Source organism: Leptonotus elevatus, chromosome 1 (genome assembly GCF_054856555.1).
Source record: "Leptonotus elevatus isolate MCC_2025b chromosome 1, RoL_Lele_1.0, whole genome shotgun sequence".
NCBI classification, from domain to species: domain Eukaryota; kingdom Metazoa; phylum Chordata; class Actinopteri; order Syngnathiformes; family Syngnathidae; genus Leptonotus; species Leptonotus elevatus.
Window position 1 is genome coordinate 50903603 of NC_141239.1, and position 24761 is coordinate 50928363.

General features: G+C 40.6%; 1 protein-coding gene across 2 annotated transcripts in view; it reads right to left on the reverse strand.

The window, feature by feature from the left end:
* Positions 1–24761, reverse strand: part of prr36b (proline rich 36b) — a 37802-nt gene continuing 13041 nt past the window's right edge. For both annotated transcript variants that reach the window (XM_086068066.1, XM_086068076.1), the window contains exons 2-6: positions 22358–23042; positions 21923–22001; positions 11212–11432; positions 7115–10615; positions 1–4333 (exon numbers count right to left, since the gene is read on the reverse strand). In XM_086068066.1, the coding sequence (XP_085924192.1) occupies positions 3396–4333; positions 7115–10615; positions 11212–11432; positions 21923–22001; positions 22358–22964 (5346 nt within the window). In that variant the 5' untranslated portion in view covers positions 22965–23042 and the 3' untranslated portion in view covers positions 1–3395. The remainder of the gene's footprint in view (positions 4334–7114; positions 10616–11211; positions 11433–21922; positions 22002–22357; positions 23043–24761) is intronic.

Consider the following 24761-nt stretch of genomic DNA (forward strand, 5'->3'; position numbering starts at 1 on the left):
TAAATGTCAACAACAGCCTTCACATTTTATTTATAATTTGAAAAAGGGTTTTCTCAGTTTTCACAGAAAGTGGCTTGGCTAATGGAACACCAAAAGTAGTTGTGCAGTAAAAAAGATCAAACTTTCAAACGTGCATACATCAACATGACATTTTGACACAATAGATGTAAAGAGAGAAACAAAAACGGGAAATATAGGCACTGTAGACTATATAATTGATATGTTTTGATTTGAAACATGCATTACTAATGCTGGTTGTGCTTCCTTGCGCATTATATTCTTGATAAAATGTTAGATTAATCGATATGAATATATAGCAGGTATCCGCAAAATGTACTCGTCTGTCTTACTAATCTTATTTTATATAACAGTTTGTGTTACCCACGTAGAAATTGATTTAGAAAACTATAGCATAATATTTAGTGTGCACTTGCTGCTTTCAAATGCCATACAAGATGGCAGATATAGAAATTCCTTGTACATAAAAAATGTCTCTCATAGTAGTACTTAGACTTTGTATATATAAATTGCTAAATAATTGAGAAAACTACAACTTATATTCTGTTCATGCTGATTTTAAAAGTCATTTGTTGCAGGATTCATAAACTCCTTAATTAGCAGCCCGACACATAAAGTACTGAAAGTGCATCTCATGTAGCATATATCAAGCGCACCATGTAACAGACTAGTGTCTTGTCCAGCCTTCAGGTGGCGCTATTGTTCTTTTTATCATTTGTATTATCAGGTTGAAGCTTGCTTTCCTACACTTCCAATCACACAGGCTCATCAAAAAAATTTTTTTTAAAAACCTTTTATTTTGTTTATATATATATATATATATATATATAAACAAAGGAGCCCAAGATAAGTAGCTTCAATACTTTCACCACCATCAACCTGACCACCCGCGACCTGTAAAACTCAGTAGAAAAAACTTGTCAAGCTGAGAAAATATCATCTGGGGTATAGTCAATGTGAAGGGAATTATGAAAAGTTCCTTACATTAATCAGTTGGATTTTTAAATGTGCTATACAAATAAAGTTGATTTGATACCGAAAGTGTGAAAAAAAAAATCTGTAAAAGCCTGCTAGAACATCTGAACTTTATTTGACTCCCATTTATATATAGTTTGAACGTGACGTCTTAATTTTGAACAGGCTCATCCAGTTATGAGAGGGTGTGCACACTTATGCAACCACATTATATAGGTCACATTACCAGTAGAAACGTTTTTAAATGATTGGTCTTCGTCAATTTTTTTCATTTTAATCACAAAAACATGACATTTGAACGGGGGTGGGTACTTTTTACACCCACCATATTTGAATACATTTTTTACATGTATAGCCTACACAAATCACAAAATAGTTTATAAAATGAAGTGAAATATATAGCATACCATATATCTATATATATATATATACATATAAAACCTTCTTAAGCATGACCTTATAAGAATAAAGCTTCCCCCATCCTCCCATCCCCAGCAGCTGCCTGCCCAAAATGGAGCATTGTCTCATCCCAAATAAACCTTTCTTCCCTCACCATGACATCATCGGTTACCTTGGCGACTCCCTGAATGCTGGCCGACCCAGGAAATGAGGCGACGGCTTTGGAATTTGAGAGGGGTGACAACAACTGCACCCCTGACACCCCCACCCTGTCTACCAGTCCAGCACCCTGACAAACCCCTCACCCGCCCATTTACTCCCCTCCCTCCTCCCATGATAGGACAAGGAGGTCCTTCTTCTCTCCAGCAACCGCTTCAGTCCTCAATGACTGATGCTTCTATTAGGTCCATGAAATCCTGGTTGTCCGATGAAGTCACAGCAACATTTAGTGACTGGAAGCTGTTGAGTGTGCCCAAAGCCTTTTCAGACTGGACATAATCCTATTTGATCAACACAGTGGTCTGTTTCATTGCACTCAATTTTTTTCTACACTTCACAGTGAGGGTTTGGTGGTCCACAAACATGTACATCAATAAACAGAACTGACACTTACCTGCGTACAGACACGGCAACTCGCATAAAGCAAATCACGAGTGCAATTTGTCATAGCTGGAGAACCATATACACAACCATGCGCTACCATCACAATCCGAAGTATAATAAAAACACTAGGAAATTCAAAATAAAAGAAAAAACATTGCACTAATGCTTATAACATACATCACTATAGAGGAGTGTTGTTCCCACAAAGCACAACAATTGGAAGCACAAAGCAAGTTTAGCAGGGAAGCATGCTCTGATACTATTTAACAGACTTTGATATGCATGTCTGCTGGATAAGGGCAATCAATGACACAGTCTACTGTAGTCTAAAATGAAAGGATGCTAACTATAGAGCATTGCGGTCATGTGACTGATTGCAAGACTAGATCAAAATCACCAATCTTCTGACTGCATGGAGTATTGAGGATATAACAAATAGTTGGTTTAAGATATATGGCAAAACTAGCTTGTTTCCAATAGTTTGCACTTTGCAGTGCTTAGCTAACCTGTAGCACTGAGTTGGTTCAGCAACAGGGCTCATGTGTCTTTTTATTTAATTACATTTTTAATCTGTGGCTTCATGGTACTTGGTTTGTCCAAGTGGAGTTGCCGAACACTTTACAGCAGTTAGTTTCAGATCTGTTTTGGGTAACCACAATAAGCTAATAACGTGAAGTGCTATAGCAGAGTAATCCGGAATCCCCAGTCAGCTGTGGGTTCCGAGTTTATAAAACTGCTATTTTGCTTTTGTGTGTGTAGTTTGTAAATCTTGCCTCTTTTGTTCTGTCTCCCATTTATTCCACGTCTAATTTCATTGTCAACCACTAGCTGGTGGCACACTTTTATGTTTGTCATGGTAAAGTTGAAAGAAGAATGAAAACAGGAAGAATTTCAAGTCAGTTTGGTTTTTCCCCTGAAGATTAATGAATGTCAAATGCTCTCCAATCCTGCTTTTTACACCTACAGACAGTGACAGCAGGTTTATTTTATAATGTACGTCTTTGTAAATCGTGAGTTAATTTGTTAGTAGCCTACTGTAAACTTAGGGATCGATGCAGTGTTTGTATAATATATTCGTGTTATCCATTGCTCTTGCGCTTTCTCAAAACGTTTGCATTATTTTAAAAGTGTGTTTGAAGATCTTTTTAAAATATAAAATTCCTAGGAATTATTTTTGGTTGGGTATTGCTATATCATTGATTTCATTTATTGTGGAAGTGGTCTGGAATGTAACCCCGCAATGGAGGGTGGATTACAGTCTTGCAAAACCAAAATGTTTTCTAAAGGTCCTGATATTAGTTAAAGGGAATGATAAGTCCTGAATTTTGCCACCTAACTTACCAATACAAATGTTGCAAAAGACCAAACTTGTCTTTTGTCACGTTCAAGTCCTCGTTTGACTAGTGTTGGGTCTCCACTTCCACCACAGTCCAGTCTCCAGGTGAAGATGCCCCCTGGCTGTCTGGGGAGTAGCTGCTGACGGATGTGACGGTAGCAGCAGGAGGACTGAACTGTTGCAGCAGGTTGGGCCACTTGCTGCTATCAAGGTGATTCAAGCTTCCACCTGTCCCCACAGGTAGAAGGAGGAGTGGCGGGCAGCCTCCATTTTCAGACAGCATCAACGTTTGGTTGATAAGCTGTTGAACAATGTCCACCTTCTGGTTCCACTCGGCTTCCTGAGGAGTCAACGGACACAGCTGTCTCTGGAAATCTCGCATCACCCTCCGTCCTTGCGTGTTCCTGTTGCGCTCCACCCTGGCGTCATCCTCCTCCTCGCTGGTTTCCATGGCTTCATAGATGGTGCACAAACCGGAAGATGGCGAGAGCATGATTCCGGTGGGGCTCCTTCTCAGCTGCTGCTGTTGTTGGATTTGTTTCTGCTGCATGCGGTACTGCTGTTCCAGCTCCAGTTGCCACTGCAGAACCTGCCTGCGCTGACGATGCTCTTGCTGCTGCTGTTGCAGCTGCAGCTGGAGAAGCTCCCTTCGCTGCTTCTCCAACTGCTTCTGCTGCTCGAGTCGCATCCGCTCCTCCTCCAACCACTGCCTCTTCTGCCTCTCCTGTTCTTGGCGGTGCTGCATTTCTTGAATCTTCTCCTGGTGCTGCACCAGCCTCCGCAGTTGCTCCCCATGCAAACCGTGCTCATTGTTGTCGATCAAAGGTTCGATTTGGGCAAACTGTGCTGCAACAGTTGGGTCGATGGGCCTCCTGTTGCCTGGAACCAGTGCCAGATAGTGACCGTTCGCTATGGGAACTGTGGCGAAATGGTTCTGGTTCCGGTTGTCTTCCAGGGAGCGTGTCTGCAGCCAGTCATCCACTTCCTCTCTCTTCTTGTCTCCTGTGAGACATTTAAGATCAACTTTGTGCATCCGTTAGATGCATGCAGAAACGGAACGGGTGGCACAACGACAAGGAGGAAGTGGGTTCAGGAGAAATTTGACAGGGTGAAGGTGCAACTCAAAGGAAAGTAACATTCATGACAACAGTCAATGAGCAGTCCAGCGATATATGAAGTATTCGTTTAGTCTACACATAAATAAAAAAAAGTATTCACATTTTAATTACAGGCATTTTCATGTGCGCGCTGATCTTATTATTTTCTATTGCATATAGTGGAGAAAGAAGGCCTCTGACTTTTGAATTATCGGTCCTCCACACAGGGCATCAGAGGACGACTTTCCTTAAATTAACATCCCACAAAAAATACCCACAACCGTAGCAACCAAGACTGTGGACAGTCAAAAGGTTAAACTATCTTGCAAAAAAATGAATTGCATTAATATTTGCAGGGCATTTAGGCGTTTGACATGACTTTACAACAGGAATGACTGCATCCGCATGATAACACGTGGGCAGCCAATAGAAATGCTTGGACTTGTCTCAGTCTTTGTTATCATACAGTACAAGCAGTCATTCGCTGCACAGACAATACAATACAATACATATAATGGGAAAGACAGGGAGTATCAAAGACAAAACTATACACACACACACAAAAAAGTACATATAGGCCAAATTAGTAATTTAAGTATATTAGCATAATTGCATGTTTAAAAAAATATGACAAAATGATTTAAATATGGAACTGTTTTGTATTGTTTGACAAATGTGAATGTCTCTATTATTTGTTGTATAATATGTATACAACTGGCTTGTAGTAACCAAGGCTATACTCACAAGGGGTAACCTTATGTAGCCTAATACTGGTATAGTATGCACAATTGCAGATGCTCTACATGAGTTTATACAAGGTTCCAGAATGTCAGAACAGGAGGCACAGGAAAAGGCATGAATGGGGACTTCAACATTCAGAGGCATCCATGTGGCTTGTGCAAGGAGGGAAGATTCCAGAATATGTGCATTTGTGCAGGCTAACAGCACAAGATGATGTGTGTTGTTTCCATCTTTGCTGTGGAAGATACCCTGTGGCGGCTTTGACTTCTTCATATTTATTTGTTTTCTTAAGGCGGACAAACACCAAGCCTCTTTTCTTGCTTGCTGTTTTCTTTTACAATTGTGATAATGATCCTAGATGATCAGATGTTCCTGTTCCATGGAAAAAAAGGTTTCCACTGAGGCCATTCAAAGTCATGAGACGTTTTTTCTTGGAGTTTGGATCTTCAAATAGTGGAGGGGGGAATTATTTTTGCCTTCTTACAAAATTTAGTGTCAAGTTGGTGCCAAGAAGAAGATAGGTTTTGTGTGTACAGTAACTGTTATTTCAACCGACCCATTGACAAAGTATGATGATAAAGCTCCACAGAGCACCTTAAGAGTGAGCACCACCAGCCAGATGAGGTCTGAATGTGATGTTGACTGGTCAAGTCAAAAAGGCACGAGCATGCTGAAGGGCACTATGACCACCTCCGTATTCTTTAATTTGGCAAAATTCCATTTTGCATCACTTCCTGTTTACCGGATATTCCCATGGGAAGGAACAGGCGGCGCCATGGGAAAATAAATATGTTGACAAACGAATACACAGTGACTGAAACATAAGGGTAATAATTTGCTGGAAGACAGAGGAAAAATAAGAAACAGGAACAATGCCTTGCAATGATGTTTTAATGGAATTTTGAAAGACAACCTAGTGTGAACCATTAATTTATGAATATACCTAGAGCAGAATTCATTGAATGTTATCAGGTAGTACACAGTCTTTTTGCTAGTTGAACATGCAATATATTGTTGAAAGAGTTAACCAAACGTCCACTATGGGTGTAAAGCTGCGAGAGAGATGATGAGCAATTCATGATCAAATCACAAATAATAGACTAGTTAGTCTCTTCAGCGACACAACGGATGTGCTAGCTGTGGTTTGTAATTTAGCCACATAAAACCAAAAGCCAGAAATACTGTATGCAACTGCATGTTATACACTTTAGCAATCTAAGCAAACAACATAACCGGACACGTTTAAAACTTCACCTTAATCAATGGCGATCTAAGACTTCCATACCTACCTTGACACATCTGTACGGGCCAAGTAGAAGTGTTAATACCTAGCCTTTATGGACAGAGAAAAACCTTGCAACAAAACCTTCTTAAAAGAGCTTGGAGCTTGTAACTATCACTACGCTGCTGCTGAACGTTGAGTGTGTATATACACAACATAGGGAGGATTGGGATTGACAGAAATAAACAAAAAATGAACCAAAAAAATTACCAAATACAAAAAAAAACACATTGACATTTGATTGGTAAAAACAGTAGGATAAATACAGTCCATTTAGTTCCTTCTGTTGTTGTTTTTTAGTTTAAAAGTTCAGTCACGTTGGATCAATCAGTCAATACCCTTCACCAAATTCGCAGTGTGACTTTAAAAGAACATTCTACTAAAAAATGGTCTTCGTTATTGTACATTGGATAAATTTAAGCCATAGACTTCAAATCATGGCCATAACAGTGGAGAAGGAGCCTTCATTTAAAAATTGCTACAGTCAACATTTTCATGTACTTGGTAAAATATTTTTAGAATAATTTCCTAATATCTTGCTCTCCTTTTTTTTTGTTCTTCTAAACAATCTAACCCAACTGGAGAGAAGACAAACACTAGGTAGGGGAGGGTTGCAGGGAAAAGGTGCATTCCGGGGGTACTTGTGAGGGGCTTATACATTACCTTCCAGATAATCAGTCTTATCACACATGGTCGAGTAGTAGGACGGCTGGCTCTCATCTGTATTTTCAGATTCCAGAGGCCCAAGGTGGTGACTTGCCTCTAATGGATCCCCCTCCTCTAGGTGGTGCGCAGTAATATCACCCCCCAGCATGTAGTGGTGCTCATCTAGACTGGGATGCTTATCTTCTGGAAAACTCAACGGCATCAGGTCCACAGGTCGGCCCAGCAGATCCTCTGTCTGGGCAGCAGCACCAGCGGCAGATGGCAGGGTCAGCTCCTTGATGAGTGACGGGTCCTTGGCCTCCTCGGGCAGCTGCTCCTCATTTTCCAGGGAGAAGATCCCTGGGCTCTTTCCGCAGCTCTCAGCCATGGAGTGGGCATTAGAGTTGGAAGTGGTGCAGTCAAAGCCGTATGATGCCACAGAATTGGCTGATTGAGGAGTAGCCCCACCTTCATCCTCGTCACCCTCTCCCGCTGGTGTTTCTCTTGTCTCCTCATCCTCATCAAGAGCAGGCAAATTGCATGTCGGGGTGGGGCTTTCAAATGCAGCCCTTTCATCCATCATCAGTGGTGCATCAGGTTCATTTATCTGCATCTCACCCTCTGTGTCACTGGCCTCATCTACAGAGGTGCTAGGAGAAGATGGGGCAGATGCTGGAGCAGTTGGGGGTCCTGTTCCCAGGACCTCATCAGCTGGCAGTGTCTCAGCCTCTTCCTCTTCTCCATCGCCTTTCTCCAGGTGAATACCCAGATCCTGCTCCATGTCAGGCTGGAGCGACGCAGGAACCGGAGTCTGCTGTTTGTCTGAACGGGATTCCACCCCTGAGCTGCTGTCATAGTCACGTAGTTCTTCTGGTGTGCTTGTCTCGCTACCACTGTGGGCGGCCAGTGCTGTACCACTCAGAGTGCTAGACTGGGACATGGCTACAGCTGCGGGAGCAAGCATATTCTGCGTATCCTCAGGGACAGGGGTGTCCATCTCATAGAATGAGTGCTGCTGCTCAGGGTCTTGCCCTGAGCGAGGAGCCAAGAAAGGAGAACTGCTGTCCAAACCAGTTAGAGCAGGGGACTGTGTGGGACTTTCAGACTCTCCTGCACCATGGTCTGAGATAGGGCTGGGAGAGGAGACAGAGAGCAGCGAGGCTGCCTGAGGCTGAGCCCAGGTATCAGAAAAGGGGTTGGTCTGACCCCAGGAAGTGGTGGGAGGGACAATGGATGTTGGATCTGCGCGATTGAGGTTGTCATTAAAGTCATCTTCTTCTGCATTCTCACAACTTTCTGTTACTCCATCACTATGCATTTCTACATCTTCATCCTCTTCGTCCTCATCTCGTTCTTGCTGCTGGAACACTTGATGATATTCCTCTGCTCTTTCTGAACTTAAGTCCATTTCATCCACACGCTCGTCCTCTTCATCGTCTTCTTCATTGGCTAGGGTTTCCACATTGGGAGAACCCATGAAGTTACCATCACCTTCAGAGCCACGGAGGCTTGAGTCAATCAGGGCATCTGAGCTCTGAGTACCTTCCAAAATTGCGGTGTGCTGGGTGCTGCTGAGGTCAGAAATGCCCTGCTGTCGGCTACTGGTGCAGCTACTAACGTCCTCAGAGTCCATTCCTGACAGCAAGTCATCACAGTGCCAGCCAGAAGAACCACCAAAAGCTGAAGGTCTGATTTGAAACTCCTCAGAGGGCTGAGATGTGCTCATATCAGTGATCATGGAGGACAGCTGATGGCCTAACCTCCTCTGTTCCTCATCTTCTTCATCCTCATCATCATTTATTTCTTCATCTGCCTTTTCTACCGCTACTTCTTTTTCATGAGGCGACAGCATGTCCCTGGAGGTAAAATCGTCTATGGTTGAGGCACCCAAACATTGGGGTTCTGCTATCATATAGAAGGTCTCTCTGGAAGGAGCAGTGGAAGTTATCAAATTCTCTTTATCATCTTCTTCTGCGTCTTTTTCATTTCTCCTTTGCTGCCATTCGTCATCCTCTTCATCATACTCTTCTGTTGGAAAGTTTATCATACTGTGAGATTCCTGGGCATCAATATTGCATGGCTCCAAGGTCTGATTCTTGTTCCAGGAATCTGGTTGGTCATGCATTATCAGCAGATCAGAAGGATTATTTGAGTCTCTGACAGGAGAAACAGGGACTGGTGGGGAACAAGGAGGAGACATGACGGTAGTTCCAAGGGAAGGAACTGATTCACTTGCAGACTGTTCAAATTTGAAAAGGTCATTTTGCGCTGGCTGTTGATAACTGTAGGCTGGTTCATAACTAATTCCAGCTCCTTGGCATGGCTCCTCTGTGGGCAGAGATGATGTTTCATCAGGGACCTCGGGAGACATTTTGCGTCCATGAACCAGAGGTTGTTCTTCTATGGGCTCTGGTGTCCATTCTCGCAGTGGCTCAGGCTGTGATTCAAGTAGGGTTTCATGGTTTGGTTCTTGTACTGGTTCTGGCGTGAGATCTCGTAGGACTTCTGGTGTTGGTTCTTGCAAGGGTTCTGGTGTGAGCTCTCGCAGGGGCTGTGGTGTGATCTTGCGCACATATTCTGATGTTGGTTCTTGAACAGTGTCTGGTGTAAGTTCTCTCATAGGTTCTGGTGACAATTCTCCAAGAAGTTCTGGCGATTGTTCTCGTTGTGGTTCTGGTGTTGGTTCTCTGACAGGTTCTGGTATAAGTTCTTGAATGAATGCTGATGTTGGTTGTGGTATAGGCTCTCTGATATATTCTTGTGTTGGCTGTGGTGTGAGTTCTGGTGATGGTTCTTGTATAAATTCTGGTGTAGGTTCTCTCATATATTCTTGTGTTTGTTGCGGTATGTGCTCTGGTGATGGTTCTCTCATGGGTTCTGGTGTAGTTTCTCGTGTAGGTTCTGGCGTGGCTTCTTGCCTTGGTTCTGGTATTGTTTTTCGTTGAATTTCTGGTGTTAGTTCATGTACTTGTTCTGCTAATGGCTCTGAAGTGGGATTTGAAGTTATTCCTTGTACTGCAAAGGGAGATGGGAACTGAGGAGGCATTTGTTCTGCAGTATTTCCATGAGACTCCACCAAGGCCACTTCTGCAGATGGTTGAGGCTCATCTGAGCCTACAATGGTAGCTGCTGCACTTGCAATTGCTGCAGCAGCAGCTACAGCAGCAGCAATTTCCTTTCCAGTTTCAGCAGCTTCTTCTGCTTTGGGTCCACGTTTCACAGGTGTTGGAGTGGTGCTGCCCACTGTTTTCTTGGTGCTAGTATTCTTGGTTGCCAGTGTTTTGGAGGCAGGGGTCTTAGAGGCATCCTTGGAAGGTATGGACTTATTTTCTTGTGTTTTGGAACGGATTGGTGTCTTTGTTTCTGCAACTTTGCTTACAAATGGCTTTTTGGCTATACTGTCTGATTTTGAAGCTGATTTGGGTGTCTCAGATTTAGCTGATTTCATTGTTGCAGATGATCGGCTGAGTGGAGAGTCTGCAGGCTTTTTGGCTGCTGGGGTGGCAGATTTGGTAACATCTAGGGAAACACACACACACAAATAGCATTATTAAGACAATACAATAAAAATAGCACTACATAATAACGACAGAAAGTCCATCCGTCTATTTATTTTCAATAACGCCTATCCTGGGTACAGGGTCAATGGGTACTGAGTGTATCACAGCTGACTCCAGGTGAAAGGTGGGCTACACCCTACACTGGTTCCCAGTTTGTCGCAGAGCACATATGAAGACAAAAAAACATTTACGCTTACATTCCCAACATCACTGAGTAGGTTCTGAGTGGGAATTGACCCCACACTGCCTCCACATAAGTAAGGCGAGTATAGTGTACCACTACAGACCATAAGTGACTGCGACAAAACATATTTAAATTAATACTAAAGCTTTCTGTGATAGTATATGCAAACATAGTATTAAGAATATAAAATAAAAACTGGATGGTTTTAGAACTAAACTCAATTGCATATGACTTTATTAATACATCCACTATGTGATGAGTTTGTTAGAATCAAATATGTGATATTTGATGCCAATCAATGCATCTGGTTCCATGCAAATCCAGATAAAGGGTCACATTTTACTGATTATACCTTGAAGCACGAAGTGTACCTTTTTTTGCAGGGGTCATGTTTCTAGATGTTTGTGATGCTGGGGTTTTGACACCAGAGGGAGTAGATGAGGCTGATTTGGATGCAGCGCTGTTGGCGGTAGTGGTGGAGGTTTTAGAGGTGGCAAGTTTGGGTTTAGCTACAGGGCTCTTGGTTGTGACGCTGGAGGGTGGTCGAGTTGAGCCTGTGGTAGGACGGGATGCTGTTGTGCCTGTCGTGGGTCTGCAGAAAGAAAAACATGAAAAAGCATACATGTTAGGAACATGGGTTCAGTGTGGACAATCACGCAAGTTACAGCCAGGGGTCAGCTGTGAATCTCTAAACGGGATAACTGAAGAAACAGTGTAAATTTAAGCAAAATTGCAATTCCAAAGAAAACGATGTATGTATCTTAGGGGTGCACCGATCACAATTTTCTGGCTGATCTCAAAAGCCAAAGATCTTTAAAAAATGAAAAGCCTATTAGTCATCTCACAGCAGAAGAGATTGGTGGACAAGATCGTTTTTATTTTAAGCAATCAGCCGAACACCGATTACCCAAAATTAAGGAAATCGGGTCCGATCTCGATCCCGGCCGATCGATTGGTGCACACCTAATGTAAAACTTTCCACCTCATAAGCGGTAGATAGACTTTTCTTAATTAGATTAGTGTTGATTTAGTGATGACCGGAAACTGACCTTCCCCTAAACAGATGTGGCATCAGCCCCAATCCTTATGTAAGCAGTTTAAGGATCCAAAAACTACTCCCTGTAGTGCTTGTAGAAGTAAATAAACGTCCTTATGTCCTTCTCAACTCGGATGTCTTGTTCACTTACAATTTGTCAAAGTACAACATCAAGCCAAGACTCTTCTCTCTGGACTACAAGCTCATGAAAAACATTCATTGTTGAAATGGGGACAGGAAGTGAATGTCAATGTACCCCAGAGAGGCATCCACCCTATCCTGGGTTTCTGGACAGTATCCTTTACCCATCATTGAATGACATGTGAGGCAGTAATCATCAGCCTGCATGCTGGGCTAGCCTGCCCAGCCCCGAAGCTGACTGTGTGTCAGGTCTGAGTAAAGTAACCTACATCGAGTCGCCCTGACAAGGCTATGGTGTGCAGTCTTCAGGGTACATGCTACACGAACTGCCAGTTTCTAAAAAAAGACTTGAGTTAGCAACGGCGGAAAGAGAAAACGAAGGCGGCTGGGGCCACGTTAATCTTTAATAGTGGATTAAAAAAAAAAATTCTCTGCTTCCCCTTGTACCACATTCATGGTGAATGAGAAAGTACTGTGTACAGGCTACAATTTGGAAAACGTGATGGAACATGGTTTTGGAAACATAAAATAAGACCGGAATCAATAGTAATTAAACAAGGATGTAAAAATACTGAATTGTGTTTTGAAATTATGCTGATATTCCCATAAAATTGCTGTGACAAGACCACTAAAGTAAAGAATTACTGTATTTTTTTGGGCATGCGTTTTCTTTATATTTTATTTGGGGTAATTTAAAAAATTTTAGGAAATTCTCATTAGCCTGCACAGATAGATGGTGGTGTTAAAAATCGGACCAACATCAGATCCTTGCAAAAAATTATACACTTTTAGAACTCATCTTCAACAAACACTATTGAAAATAGTATTGTTACATAAATTGTAATACTACGTTAATTAAAACAAAATATCCAAACGTGATTTTGCTTGGTTTCATGGTACATTTGTTCCTGAACCCAATTTTTTTTGTGCCTCATTGTTTTGGGTTCACACATCGTCCAATGTTGTTGGAATATTTATATAAATCACACTAATGACATGGCAGAGGTAACTGCATTATACTGTACATAAAGTGTCAGTAAAAAAAAAAAAAAAAAAAAAAAAAGACCAACACTATTCCAAACCAATGATGTCATTAAAGCAGATAATATTACAATCATGGAGTTCTGCGTCTAGTGGCACGTTTAAAAAACATCACATCAAAATGGTATTGAGTTCACAAACAGAGACAAATGTGGTGGCGTAAATAAAAAGGCAGTGAGTAGTCAATCAGATATGTTCAGCATGACTGACCACGCCTCAGCAACACGTTCCTGACCACGCACAAGTTCTACTGTATTAAAGTTATTCGCTAGACATATTAGAAGAGGAAAGACAGGAAGAAAGGACAACGCTAATTCTGTAGATGTAAGATACAGATGGTGACAAGCATTAGAGATTTTTGCAGGCGGAATATTCAAGGACAGTGTTCATGATCGCCTTGCTCCTCAAAGTAAAAGGGATAATCTGAAATGGCAAGACTACTTTATAGAAGGCTAGAAAAGAACCGGTCCACTGAGAGAGAAATGAGAGCAGGCGTGTTTGCGGGGGAAATATTCATCCGATTACATTTTATCTTATCTCTGTGTCATGACTGTGAATGAAACAGGGCATTTAGCACAGTTGAAAATCGGTTACAGTCTTTAGACTAGGCCACAGTTGTTGGGGTCTCGTGTGTTTTTGAGATTGCAAGATGTTTCCCAAGGTTTGGCAACTGGAACAACATCTGACAACAACAGTGCTACATTGATATTTTAATTATTTTAAGCTTCCATTCATTCTGTGACCATGATTGCTTTCAGCTGAATGACACAGAAGACATTCTGTAGTTCTGAAAGGAGGTCAACTTGGCCTCAATATAAAATTCAAAGCACAGCTAGTAAACAAGGAAACAAAAACAGCTGGGATGGTTTAATTTTCATTTTCACCACAGTGCATTAGAGCTTGAGTAATGATAAACAGTGATCCCAGAGAGGCACTGGAGATGCAAAATCAGATGACTCATGTGGCTAGTTGCTACAGGCACACTGAGACACAAGGCAAGAAGCAAGAGGAGCAAGAAGTTTGCCTGAGGAGTAATGATAACGCTAGCTTTGTTGCAAATACAAATGTACTCAATTATTGCATCTGAAAAAGGATAGCTGTGTGAGAACATGGCTGCCTGCGGGGGCTGATTTGTTCCCCTTCAACCACCAGCCAGTTGAAGATTTGAATAATGGGATTCACGGTCAAAAGGAGCTAAGCATGCATGCAGACATATTCCCAGCAGAGAAGGCAACACAAATTGTGGTGGACAGACAGAAAAGATCATCGGCATCACATTAAAAATGAGTTAAAGATTATTTTATATAGAGGCGGGATCCTCATCCTGAAGCTAAGACATCAGTAGAGATGCAATCATGCGAATGAGGGCACTTTGGGATTTTATTGTTAAATGATCCTCGCCTCCAAATGAGATCATAACTGTTGTTTTCACTCTGCTTCCATTTCTCTGCAGGTGTCCTACCAAGACAATGGTAAGTGGTGGTTAAACTCGGTCACAGTGGTGCTATGATGGTAAACATTGAAAGTGTAGCGCCACCGTTATCAGTTTTGGTGGACGAAGAAAACAACAGGAGTGCTGTTTGGGAGAAATGGAGGGCACAATATGATGCCACAGAGTAGCACAAACAAATGACCAGATTTAGTTGGGGAAAAAGGGATAGCAAACCAGGTTGATCAACATTACGGAATTATTCAACAACTTGATGTCATTAAACTGTTGTTCATACTGTATGTGTTGTCCTCTTGTTGGCCCAACAGCACTTGGTAAGTCGCAAAGATAAACTAATCCCTGTCAGGGCTATTAGGCCGGAGACAATCTCATGAGGAGGTTCAGTTCAAAGAGTGCATTTGCTCAGTTGTAAATAAGAACTAGACTTGGTTTTTATCAATATGCATCTGTACAAAAACTAATGAAATCTTCTGCAAAACAGCATACTTTGTATCATATTACTAACAGGTGTTTGGAATGGTATTTTTCCCATTTGATGATTGTGTTTTATTTAATATTATCTTTAATATTAATTGAATTGTTTTTAATATGATTTTTAAGCAATGTAATTGTTTTTCTTATTTTAAATTGGTAAAAAAAAGAAAGAAAGAATTGTTGACCAACTTAAAATAATCGCTTCAAGTGGTAACACATGATTTAATTAAGTTAGTCCAAAGTGAATATATGAAGTTTAAATGATTATGAGTTCATTAAACTTAATATAATCGACTTAATTAAGTTAATCCAAAGTGACTCCTGCTTCTTCTACTTTTCCTTTCAGCTTTTCCCTTCAGGGGTCGCCACAGCGAACCAGTTGCCTCCATCTAACCCTGTCCTCTGCATCCTCTGCTCTCACACCAACTACCTTCATGTTCCTCCCTCTGATGTACTCATTCCTGATTCTATCCATCCTGGTAGTGTTGTCACAATACCAAAATTTTGACTTCGATACTATACCTGCATAAAATACCTCGATACCGGTACTGAAACGCTACCTTGACAAAACTCTAAAACATCAGCAAAAGCAGAAAAATTCAAACTGACAAAATTCAAATTATTTTTTATTTATTATTACTTAAAAATATTGGGATGTATACATGTTCATTTATGTACATACTGTATATATTTATGTTTATACTGTATGTGCTTTCACATTGCATGCCATATTTTTGAAGTACTGTATTTGACTGCATTTAATGTCATCCGTTTTAAATATTGGCAATACAGTGGCACTCCAATGACTCAATGTAACGTTGCTTGAGTGTGCGTGCATTTCTCTGCTCTTCTCCATTTCGCTCCCAATTAGTCAAATGCGTAATCAAATACTACAAACTGGGAACAAAATAATTCACACTCCACTTATTTTTAAGGGAAGTGTCAAAAATGCGTCACAACCTGTGTTTGTTGCTCTGTCAGTCGTCTGAGCTTTTTCTATGCCAAAATGTGATTTCCTACTGTGTGCCTGTTCATTGAACGCACCTTGAGTCCGCTGCAGGAATGATTGCTGCTTTTTCTACTCCTTCTCCACGAAAAACATTTGCTCTTACAAAACGTTTCTAAAACTGAAAATTGAAAACCTCACGTGTGTTCTTCATGTGTTTTGACTGCTTGCGCGCTCCCGTGGAGCCTTCATTTGCGCGTCATACTTCTCAACGAGGAGTGGACGGCCAGCGAGCGCTACACTTAATAAGCTTTAATAAGCTTAACTAGCGCTTCATGCTTTTCAACGAGGAGTGCGCGTCCAGCGAGTGCTTCAGTGCGTGAAGCCATCTTCCTGCGCCCTCTCGCACTCACGCTGAAAGAGGCTTGTTTTGTAATCTTTTATTGGTTCAACAATTCTCTTTTTAGAGTGCAGTCCTACCTGTACCGCTGATAAAGGTATTACAATGACAGTAGCTGAGCCTGGAACTGATTAATTCTAAATAAAACATTTCAAGCAGTGGAAAAAATGCTTCAAAATCATGGATGAATGGCCTCCCACATTGTGTTTGTCCTAAGAGGTTCCACAATTACACTCTTAACTACTGTTGACCAAGTAGAACAAAGAGGTTGAATTTATCATATTGGTCATATATGAACAGCAACTAACACTCTTTTTCAGTCCAAGCCTTCATTCAGTCCCTCTTCTCATTTACTCCTCCCACTGATTACCACTATACCCATTTGCTAATAAGGTCTGCGGGTGCACACTGCATTGCACAGTCATTGGCCGCACCCAGAGCCGGACCAATGATTTACAGCCCCTGCAACAGTGTCTGGGGCAAGAAACCTGACGACCACACACATTTACTGTCAGACCATTACATCAGCAGCAATTTGTTAGATCACAAGGAGGGTTGAATTGAATCCGCTGCAATAATTTACTATCCCAGAGGGACCATCAATGAGAAAAAGACCATGACTAATGAGAGCATGGGCGGCTGAGTGGAGGAAAATAAAAGCGGAATTGAAAGTTCACCTGATGGCCAAAATAAAAACTTGGCCTGTTGCCGGGTCCAAGTTTCACCGTACTAAAATGTAGTATTTTAACCAGCCACACATACAGTATATGGTTACTGCTGCTTTCCTCTACCTATGACTTCTCTCTCTCTCCGCCATTTTTGTTTCACTTCACTGTGCAGCATCTGCAGGGAAAGCAGACACGTGTGCATGTCACAAATGTTCAGCCCTCCCTTCGCCTTTTCATTCCGGTATCATGCAGAGTAATACACTGACAAATGAGCATATGCTCTGTAATGACACGCTGTTCCCACAATGAAGGCTTGACCTGCACATATATACAGTTCACAGAAAAGGCACCTCTGCAGCACATAGTCACACTTCCATCAAGAAAAACGCAAACAAACAGAAATGGTAGTCTAGAAAAGTAATGTCATCAGCCTAAGTAAATTAATTCCATTTGTTGGGCTTTGAACAAGACCAATGTCACTTAGTGACTCGCATTTACCAGTCAACTGTAGCTTTCTGTTCAAATCAAGTGAGCATCCGTGAGGGGGAAAAAAGGAACGGACGAGTGCGTGAGTGACAACCACAAAGGCAGGAGAAGTCTGGTCATGTAATTAACGTGGCTGTCAAGAGCTCTAAAGCTCTACTAATAGCAGGCTTGAATTAAAGATTTGAGCAAGGTAGGAAAAGTGCAAAATATAATTAAGGGAGAAATGTATGTCCTTGTCAAAGCAAATCACATGGAGGAATACTGACATGCACGCACACTTTGTGCTTGCCCCAAAGGGTGCTTGGTTCTTCTGTGATTAGTTTACAGTAGCTTTTCTGGGCTAAAAATCTTGTGAATGTATAACACATTTGACTTTGCAGCACAAATACTGCATCTTTAAAATGACAAAACCCAAATCGCCAGTCTTCTGTAATTGTATAGTAATCTTGCTTTCTGAAAACTGAAAACATTTTCTACTATATCCACAACTATACTAGTGCTTTTGAAATGGGTTTTTGCTTGCCAATTACAATGAAGCTTGTTTATAAATGTATAATATGTATGTCTTGTCTACTATACCTTAATTTTATAATTTTATATTTTGACTGCACAATCTTATAATTAGTCACCTTCAAAAACAAGGTTCTCCAGAGTCTGGAGAAATCTAGAGATTGATAGATTTTTTTTTTTTATCTATCAACTCAAGGCACCATAAAATGAACTACTAGCTATTAAAAAAGAAAAAAAAGAGTCAATGTCAATTAGGGATGTAACAATACCCAAACATCACGATACGATATCACAATATGAATGTCACGATACGATAATTACCTCGATAGTGTGGGGAGGTTGGTGATATTAAAAAAAGGTCACAATATTGTAAAGGAATTACCTCATACTACATTTTTAAAAAAAAACACGTTGTGCTTTTGTACACAACAGTAATGCATATAAACAACCTACAATCTCTAATAACACTTAATATTGAGGCACTTTGCTTGCTAATGCACACACATATTGAATTCCTCCACATATTGACTCGGTTCACAAGCATATCACGTTCCCCTTCATCTGGATTTTAAACATAGAAGGGCCAAAACATGCCTTGTGAAAATTAAACTGCACTAAAAAAACAAGTCACCAGAGGGTGCTAGAACTGCACAAATGGAAATCAACCTGACTTTTTTAACAAATGTGCTGCTTTTCGTATCGTGACATGCCTATGACGATATTGTGGCAGTTTTAATATTGCAAGATCACTATATTATCGTTATCGTTACATCCCTAATGTAAATACAGTATGTAATAGTTTAAAAATGATTTTGTATCAATAGAGATACAGCTACATTTAAATATTTGTGTAGCACACTGCATGGCCAAGCTCCAAATAAATGTTGTAAAAGGTCTACGCTAATTATTGGAGACAGTATACATTTTAACGGCAATCAATAAGTTTTACATGATCACGATTTTTTGACCGATCACCAATCAGCGATCAACGAGTTTGGGGGAAAAAGGATAACCGATTACTGATTCGATCAGAAGATGGAGCAATATAGCTATTTAAAAAAACATTTCAAGTCAACCGCCACCATTTTTTGGAGTATACAGACTGGTCCGTTCCATGAATAGCGAAAACCATTGTATAATTCACATCAATTGAAACGCAAGGGGGAAAATACAAAATATAACATGTAATGTAAACACTAAATATAACATGTAATGTCTTAAAGTAAGACATTACAGCCGATCGCCGATTTCTGATCTCGTCCGATTTTGATCCAGCCGTTCAGATCGGTGTAAAGTCTAGTAGACGATGTCTAGAATCTTTCCCCAAAAATTGTGAGGTGATTGAGAGCTTAATGAATGTGTGAAAATATAGTGTCTATCAAAATGGCACAGTGAGAGTCCTCTGCTATAGAAGCAATGACCAACATGCCCTTGTGTAAGACTTGTAATGATCTGTTTACACATCTACCACTGTATAAAGCTGTAATCTGTGTAATCTCCACAATCCAAGTGCTACCCAAGGCAGGTGGGGGTAAAAGGACACATGCTGCTTTGAAACTGAGGCTTGTAATTCAATTGAATCATGTTGCTTATCAGAATTCAAGTTACTGTGATTTAATGTATCATCCAGTGGTCAAATTTACTGTACAATTCTGTGAGGTGGGAGGATCCTAATAAGTGACACTTGTTGACATCAGATTTTTTTTTTTTATGTTTGTCAAGGGATCAACAGTTTGTTTCTCTTATTGAACAACATCTCTATACACAGACGTGTGTAAAAATGTTTCGTTGAAATTCTTTGAGGCATGCCTCTTTATTGTCTCTTTCTCTTTATTTACCAATAAAAACACCTTTGAGACCCCATACAAGGTGCTAAACTAACCAAAATTGTCCCGTCCACAATTATATTTGGCCTGCCAGATGACTGATTTAGCATTTTTTACGATGATTATGTGATCATAATTTTTTTACGAACCTTCCTGCAATACAGTGAGGCTTACTGTAATACCATGAGTTTTCCCTCAATATCGCAATAATTATCGTACAATGAGAAAAAAAAATGCCATTCAATGCTGTTTAGTAAAATGGTTACACGAAATAAATCATCTGGCTGCAGATATATTTTTTAAGTAAACTATACATCTACTTAAAAATATTTCTGCATCGAGATGATTTTACTGTGTGCACTGTGCAATCACTTGACACAATTAAATTGAGTAAATTCATTCATAATTTTTTTTTCAGTGTACAGCGACATCAATACCACGATACAACAAAACCGTGAGATTTCAATATCATCGCTAGGTATTTTTATTTAGCTGGCTGGTATAGGCTCCAGCACCCCCGCGACCCTTGTGAGGAATAAGAGGTTAAGAAAATGGATGGATGCTATAGAAGAACGTAATGCATGTGTTGGTGGGAGCATTAAAAAAAAGCTTGTTTACTAATCATTACAATGTTGTTGAATAAATTATTATTTGGATATTTAGCTGGCAGATGTTTGTAAAAAGAACATGGAATATTATTCCACGTTTTTAGATTCAGATTAGCTATTCCAGGAATAGCTAATCAGGAAATTTGCTCTAAAGACTTCTAAACAAACACAAAAATTTAAAAAATATATTTTTTTAGTCCAATTTAGTCAATATAATTTGTTATGTGCCAAACCAATTTGTGCGTGTTTGTTATTTTTTCGAATGGTTTTGCAATTACAATGATCAAGCATACCAGTAAAATGAAAAATTTGCTCCTCAAATTGAACAAAGGCAGCAATTGTACTGTATTTCTGTATCATGTTTGCAATTTTCTGGACAAATACATTTTGTTATTTTGTAGGGCTCAATATTAAAGTGTACCTCCAGAGTAACATTTCGAGATATTGATGGGGGAAAGGGAGCAAATATTGTAAAGTGTGATAAATAACTGGTTTGTGTCTAGTTTTATATTTGCCAAAACAATCCGGCTTATTAACTTTAATACTCGTCTCCATGTTTGGGGCAGATGTGACGTCACCTCATTGACAGGCCGTCGGTCACACCTATTAGTTACTATTGAGTGAGACACAAGATCACTTGACTATGGATGTAAGTCTGTCATCCAGACTCAATTATTTATTTATTATTATTTACTTAAACCGAAAGGAAATAACCTGATTCGGCTGGCCGGCTTCTGGCTTTCATACGGCAGGAGAATACTTACATACGTAACAGCACATCCACCTGTCTCATCTTGTTCGTCAGTAAACAGGCGTCCACATGGTCCACAGGACGAAATCCGAGATTTGACTTCCCGACGGACCCTTCTCCTCTCCTATCCTCTCTAGGATGAGGAGTGTGATCCCTCTATAGTTGGAACACACCCTCCGGTCCCCCTTCTTAAAAAGGGGGACCACCACCCCGGTCTGACAATCCAGAGGCACTGTCCCCAATGTCCACGTGATGTTGTAGATGCGTCTCAACCACGACAGCCCCACAACATCCAGAGCCTTTAGGAGCTCTAGGCGGATCTTATCCACCCCGGGGGCCTTGCCACCGAGGAGCTTTCTAAACACCTCAGTGACTTCGACCCCACAGATAGGGGAGCCCACCTCAGAGTCTCCAGACCATGCTTCCTCAAAGGAAAACGTGTCGGTGGAATTGAGGAATTAATGCAACCCGTGCAGCAAAAAACTTTGGATGCAGCTTTCCTTGATAAACCCTATTTCTTCTTCTGACCACCACAGCCACACTTTAAATTAATGAAGCATTTGTTTTGACACAAAGCTGTATAACGAATCTCCTTATTCAATCTTCGAATGATGTACTGTATATTGCATTTGCAATATCAACGTTTGTGCAACTTTATTCAGGCAGCACCCAAGAGCTCACCTACATGTACCATTAGCCCCTTGTACTGTGGCTTAAGCTTTCATTGATTTAATGGCACACTTACCTGGTCTTGGAAACAGGGGGCTTATCAGTCCTGGGTGCAGTGGTTGGCTTTGTGGAAGTTGCAGTCGCAGGTTTAGGAGCTGTAGCACAGGAAAGCAATGAAAAGGAGGCCAAGGAAGAGGAGGGGAAAAGAAAATGGGAAGGTGACAACATATGAGAGATTATGAGGAATGTGAAGAACAATGTAGGGTACAGTAAGCGATATAGGTCAAACGCATATTTCTTTCATACAGTATGTCATTAGGATCTAGGGCAAATGCAGCAGTCACTCTTGCATGTCTAATTTGTGTACTGAATCCATCAAATGTGTGTGAAAGTATCCTTTTTCCCATTTTGAGCCAGAATTGCAAAAACTCTTGATGAATATCTCGCTAATAGCCTCACATCTGACACAGAAAATTGATGATGTGGTTTAATTTGTGACATTTTCACCAACCTGGAGGCTTTTTAGCAACAGTTGCTGTACTGGTTTTAACACCGTTAAGTGTTGTGGACGTTGCCTTCTTTGTTGCTGTGGTTCCCACTGCGGACTTTGCACCATTAGTAGCAGGCGATGCAGCTTTTCTTTCATTTACTTTAGCTGTGTTCCTGGGGGCTGGAAAACCAGCTGTTGGTTTCTTGGGGGCTGCAGAGGTTGGAGTGCTCTTTTTATCGAGGGCAAGTGTGGTCTTCTTTGTCACACCGTTGCTCTGGGGCTTAGACAAGCCATTTGATAGCCGGCTCGAGGTCGTGTTGGGTCGTGAACCCGATGTGGTCTTTGTCATGTTGGTAGTGCTGGGTTTTGTTTTCGGCATGGTCTTGTTTATGATCTTGGCTTTGGAGTCTCCCGAAATTTTGTTAGTGGTCTTAGCAGCTGGGGATTCCTTGGCCTTTTCTGGCTGGGGTGGAACCACATCTTCAGGCTGCTGTGCTACTTCCTGCTCCACTGAACAGGCTACCTGGCTAGGCTCCTGCCCCGTACCCTGTGATAGATCATTTACTGGATTGGATTCTAAAGTTTCCATTGGCTCCGGAGCGGCTGTAATAACCCCATCTGGTTTCATCTCCTCTTCTAGAGAAGTGGTCTGGCTAGTTCACTAAGATCTAATTGGATTGCCAAAGATCTGCACACAGGTCTTAGTCTGCAGAGACAAAGAGTGAGAGAATAAAAACAGTTAGTTGAGAAACAGCAAGATCAGGCATAGAACACTTTGCTTTCCCTGGAATATTGTATGAGAAATGCGTTGCGGTACAATTTATTTATTAGATTCAAGGCTCGAAGTAAGCTTACAAGACATCGTGCGGTGACTAGCTCTGAAAATATAATTTGCGCACAGTTAGAGGCACTGTTGTTGTTGGACCTCGTCACAATAAAAGTGTCTTGACAGCTGAAATGTAGAGTGACTTTCATTTTGGAGGTGCCGCAGGAAGCGTGTCACGACGTAACGGACGTGTCGTCCTTCTTCCTTCTGGACCTTAAGGTTTAGCATATTTTAGCATTTTAGCAAAGAGTCCACGTCCTCGCCTGGAACTGGTTTGACAACTTTGACAAGAGTGACATTAATCAAAAATAACAGTCGAGATTTGCCGAAAAACGGCCGCCATGAGGAGCGATTTGTTGACAGTCCTGTTCCACCAAGAGCCATATTGCGACTCCACAAGCACCATAACAGTGATAAAGATACCGGTAAGTTATATCGACACGCTCGCCAAGTGTAAGTAATAGCGCCAATAATTGTATTTCAATTATTTCACGAGTGCCAAACATGTGAAAAGTGTTAAAAATATCCTCACATTCATGGAGGCGATGGAGTGACGATTGTATATGAATGATACATGTTATGCCTAGAGTTGGGCAGTTTTCTGACGTAAATCAATCATTAAACACATCTTTATATGTGTAGAATTATTAACTGAAGATATATCACCTTACTCTCAAATTTGAAAGTGTACAAAGGTATATGTTTTTCAGAGAGATCAAGTGGAAGCTAATGATTTTGAGGAGTAAATGTAGTAGTAGCTATGGCAATGATTTTGGCCATGATAGCATTAAGCACTGTATATTTTAATAGCATCCATAATTTCTTTGATCTATTATTGATTATTTTAGCCCGCAACAATCATAAAAAATGCCCGGGAAACCCTGGAGGGACTGGCTAGGACTGTCTACAAATTACCTATAGATGACATATGTGCCACAAATCACCATGTATCCAGTATTTGTTTTATTTGTATTATTATTCTGATTGCTGTAGTAACTGGCAGTGGTAGAACATACATCACCACTCCAAATTTAATGAATTACTATTATTATTATTATTATTGTATGATGTGTCATATTATTATTAATTTTTTAAGTAGTAAAAATTGTTACTTTGCCTGTTAACGAGTTACTTTTATTATGAAGTAATTCAATTACTAACTCAGTTACTTTTTTAAGCAAGTAATGAGTAACTATAACTAATTACTTTTTTAAAGTAACATTCCCAACACTCTTTGTCAATGACCTAATTTTGAACACAAACGTACACAGCAAAATCATCAGTGTTAGATTAACACGGCAGTTAAATCTAACATTGGTAAAGTGTTTATAAGTGTCTTCACCAATGAGTGCAAATCTGACACTTTTCAAAGTGTTACTTTTTCCACACTTAACCAGTGTTACTCGAACACTGTATAGTCTCAAAAATCTACACTGGTAAACACTGAGTAGTGTAAAAAGTACTCTACGCTAGTGTCAGTGTTAAACATTTAATTCTGCCATTGCCAAATTACACTTAACTTAAGTGTTTAAACACATATGAGTGTACTGCACTAGTGTCAGTGTTAAAAATGTAACTCAAATGACTGGTACTTCATTT